At 41.7% G+C, this 3,966-nt stretch overlaps 1 protein-coding gene across 1 annotated transcript; it reads right to left on the reverse strand.

The window, feature by feature from the left end:
* Nucleotides 1-314: 314 nt before the first annotated feature.
* Nucleotides 315-2,990, reverse strand: LOC118779662 (microtubule-associated protein RP/EB family member 1-like). The gene is made up of 6 exons (XM_036531842.1): nucleotides 2,870-2,990; nucleotides 2,222-2,367; nucleotides 1,897-2,104; nucleotides 1,341-1,465; nucleotides 796-948; nucleotides 315-341 (listed from the first exon to the last, which is right to left on the reverse strand). Exons 1-6 carry the CDS (start codon nucleotides 2,988-2,990, stop codon nucleotides 315-317), a joined length of 780 nt encoding a protein of 259 aa, XP_036387735.1.
* Nucleotides 2,991-3,966: the final 976 nt, after the last annotated feature.

Here is a 3,966-nt window from a genome sequence, read left to right on the forward strand (position 1 = left end):
TAACACTGTGCAAGTCATTAAAAGATTATGAAACTGGAAGAAAAAAGTCAAAAGAGATTCATGTGTATGCTTGTGCTCAGGTGGCAATAGCCCACTCTCTACCTCCCCTGCTGATCCTACAGAAAATCCACCCAAACAGTATACAGACGAATGAGATCCCTCCTGACTCTGCATGTGGTCCCACCACAAGGACTCAGGACCACGTCAGCTTACTTGAGGTGGTGGGGGGGACTTTAAAGCATCCCTTAAGTATGATCCCGTAACAGCATCCAGACTTGGCTCTTCCTCCTAAATTCCTTTCAGGTCTCTTCTGCCTATGTGTCTGGAATTATAAAACCGTCCTGGGGGGAGAGAAGGTTATACAGTTGTTATTGATGTAAACAAGCATTTGTACTGTTACACAAACATGGAAATATTTCTAGTTCATCAACAGCTATTAACATATAACAAGGCTGTATGCCCTATGGTGGACACAGCAAACTTCTGTGGCTCCCAAACCTCTGGAATTTATTTACCCTGACAAATAAATGACTGACAGAATACTGTCAGTTTTAAATCAACACTGAAAACAGTAGTGAGTCCGTGAACTGCACCAGACAGTGAAAAGCATAAGAGTGAAGCACCACATGCATGTTTCTGCTAAAAAAAAAACTTAAACCCAAGCTGCCATAGAGGGACCAGTATGCCCACATAGTAGCCTAACACCCTTCCAAAAATAAAAAGAGTGCCTGAACATGCTGACCGGTTTAATGGCCCAGAACAGTGACGGGCATCCATTTCTGAGCCCACACTCACATCCACCGCGTAAAGAACATCCACAATCCGCTGCAGTGTGGAGTCACCCTGGCCCTCTTTCTCCTGACACACCAGCTCAATGCTTCTCAGTTTGCCATAGTAAAAATCTCTTTCCTTCTCTATGTCCTGCAGTGTGGACTGCAGCACAGAGATCTGGGGGGAGAAAAGGAGGGACATTTAGAAATGAGTCAACTGATGAGTATATCACTGAATTGTTCTTTATGAAAAGGTGTGTTACCAGTAGCACAGTGGTGTCACGCAAACAGAGAAGAGGGAGGAAAAGGACAGCAGAATGGAACTACAAATTAGAAAATCATACAGCAAGAACAAAAAAACTGCAAATGGCTTCTGACATCAAGAAATGAAAGTATACCTCAAGTAATTTGCCCATTTTGCTGAGCATCCTTCTTGTTCATCAATGTATGATAATCTCTCCAGATTCAAGAGAGCCAAGATCGATATGCCACTACTGTCAGTGCGTGCAGTGTGGTGTGATTTGTGGCTTTTATGCAAACAACACTACTATTTGAAGGAGTGCACCACACCTCTTGGAAGAGTTTGGCCATATCCAAAGTACCACCACTCATCCCAGGCCTCCGTGCCCAACTGGCTGTCATCTTTGCGGGCACCCTCGCCACTGTCCCTGACCGCTGAGCTTGTGGTGCGGAGGCTGTCAGACAGACATGGGTTCAAAGTTCATACCGGACAGCGCATTAGATGGACATTGGCTATATTGGCCAGAATGTTCAGCCCAATTTGCATACAACTGTTCAACATGGCACCCCGAACAGACCTTCACCACACATACTCTATCTGCTCAACAGATAGTAGGCTCAACGTGTTTAATGCAGGAGTGTTCTGAGGTGGGGATTGGGGTGGCCTAAAATATAACATCATAGAGGACAGCTGGGATTCCAACCCAAGGGTTCTTTCAGTAAATATCTAGCTGTAAAAGCAGAGTTTAGCTGTGTTAAGCTGTGCAAACTGCTCTGGATACAGGTTAAATATGATATATAAATATAAATGATATAAATACTTGTAATCTAGCATGTAAGGGTAGGCATGTTTTGTGCACTCCTGCACCCCTGCTCTCATGCTCACCAGTGTTCCTGGTGCTGGGTGTTGTCTTAGACCTGCTGGGGGCAGAGCCAGATGGATTAAGGGGAGGGATGGCCTTCTGATCCACTGGGGCTTCAAGAGTGTCATTCTCCTGTCTGTGGAAGTTGGCATCAAAGAACTTCCTAAACCACTGCACAAACTCAAAGTTGTCCTGGAACTTGCCTTTCACCAGTCTATCCACAGGAATGACCTGGAAGAGAATGCGAAACCAGTTCATCAGGTGTGCTAAACGCCAAGGATAAAATACAGGGGAATATTAAAAATGTTGTGCAGTTTTTAAACAAGCAGAGACATAAAAATGACTAACTTTGTCTATGGCCATTTTCTCAAAGCAGGCTTGCAGTATCTTGAAGTTGTAAATGAATTCATGCTCCAGTTTGGCCTGGAATTTGACCTTCTTCAGGGGCACACAGTTGTCAAACAGCATGTCCATGAGCTGGCAGTAGGCAACACCTATGAATACAGCAGAACAGTTCAGGAGTTCACACTCCTGCAGCCATGAACGATAACACTACCAACACACAGAATGGGGGAGAGGTTGGAACCACTCTTAGCTCCAAGTCCAGTCCAACAGAAGTAGGCAACAAAACCCAAATAATTTATATAATTGTGAACAACACATGGTTAACTAGATGGGTCTTCCTCAGGCAAACTGATGTTGTCATAGCAACCAAGAGCAAATTTACCATGAGAACTGGGTAATTCAACCACATTTGTTTTACGCACAGTTCTTTTTTTCTTTTTCTTTGGAGTTCAGTCTAATCTTAGTGGGGCAAAACTTCCTAATAAAGTCATACTTAATTGCAAAAGTCTGCATAACGTGTCCTTTTAGACAGGGCTACACATGCATTGGGCCCCCCACAGTGGATTTGTTCTGTTAAAAAACATCGGTGTCATTTAGAATTAACGTAACTATATATTTAGGGTCACATAAAACTGAAATTCAACCTCTGACCTGAACACAATGACTCGATCTTCGTTTGGTTCGTTTGTAAAGTTTCGTTTAGCCATGCAAGAATGTCATGCCGACTCAGGTTGTCTGTCGTCGCTGAGGTGTAATAGACGTTCACATCCATTTTCTGAAGGTATAAGGATAGGGACACGAAGTCACAATGAGTAGACACAATGAGTGATGGTAGACTTACCATTACAAATTCAAACATTTGAACAAACGAAACGGAATAACTTTTTAATGTCCAAAACAGAGGTGAAGATCAGTTGGTATATCAGTACAGTTAAGTTACAATATGTGTAGCTAGTTAGATCCGGAAACAGTGGAACTGATTGGGTTTTTCACCATCATTTGAACACCTTTGACGTTTGATAACTAACATAATTACATATTACCAACATGAACAATTTCGTTGATACATATTTAGTATTTTTAAATGTCGCAGGTAACTGTAATATTTAACGTTATAATCTAGCTAAAGTTTGTAACGTTAACTAGAAATGGAGGTTATTTTAACGTATGGATTACAGATAGATATTACAGGATGTTATTGAGCCACCTAGGTGGCTAATTTGAGATTCACACTGCTAATCAGATAAAATTGAGTCATTCACTACAATAACTGTCAATACAGAATTATAAAGAATGTTAGATAAGCTAGATAAATTTATTAACGTTAGAGTAGCTAACGTTAGAACAATAACCAAAGAGCTATCACCATTTCTAATGAGCTGTTTCCCGTGTGAAAATTCATGGCTACCCACCTGAGTGATGTGGACAGTTAAATAAAAGCAAAATATCAAACTAATGTTAGTTCTCGTTATGATAGCTAACTTAGCTAAGTCAGCTAATCACTAACGTTTGATGACTTTCTTCAGTCCTCTCCCCATCTGTGTCTATGAGCTAATTTGCTTTCCCCCTCGTTTTCGAACACATTTAAACGTTGGAAATTCCACTGGTGTACGTAGTTAATGTATCGAAAATACAACAAAATATTTCTCACACATGAATTTGCCTAATGCTCCTTCACTGCCACTGGGCCGCTGTTACCACAGGGGCATAATTTCGTTTTCCCGCGATTCCTGCTGTCTGTTGATGAC

The sequence above is a fragment of the Megalops cyprinoides genome, chromosome 6 (genome assembly GCF_013368585.1).
Source record: "Megalops cyprinoides isolate fMegCyp1 chromosome 6, fMegCyp1.pri, whole genome shotgun sequence".
Lineage (NCBI taxonomy): Eukaryota > Metazoa > Chordata > Actinopteri > Elopiformes > Megalopidae > Megalops > Megalops cyprinoides.

What these genes read in the sequence shown, in the direction of transcription:
- LOC118779662 (XM_036531842.1), bottom strand. Translation starts at nt 2,990, where the DNA reads ATGGATGTGAACGTCTATTACACCTCAGCGACGACAGACAACCTGAGT. An exon ending in TGGCCAAACTCTTCCAAGAG is followed by an intron (nt 949 to 1,340) that starts GTGTGGTGCACT and finishes TTCTCCCCCCAG; the next exon opens with ATCTCTGTGCTGCAGTCCAC. An exon ending in ATGTTCTTTACGCGGTGGAT is followed by an intron (nt 342 to 795) that starts GTGAGTGTGGGC and finishes CTCTCCCCCCAG; the next exon opens with GACGGTTTTATAATTCCAGA.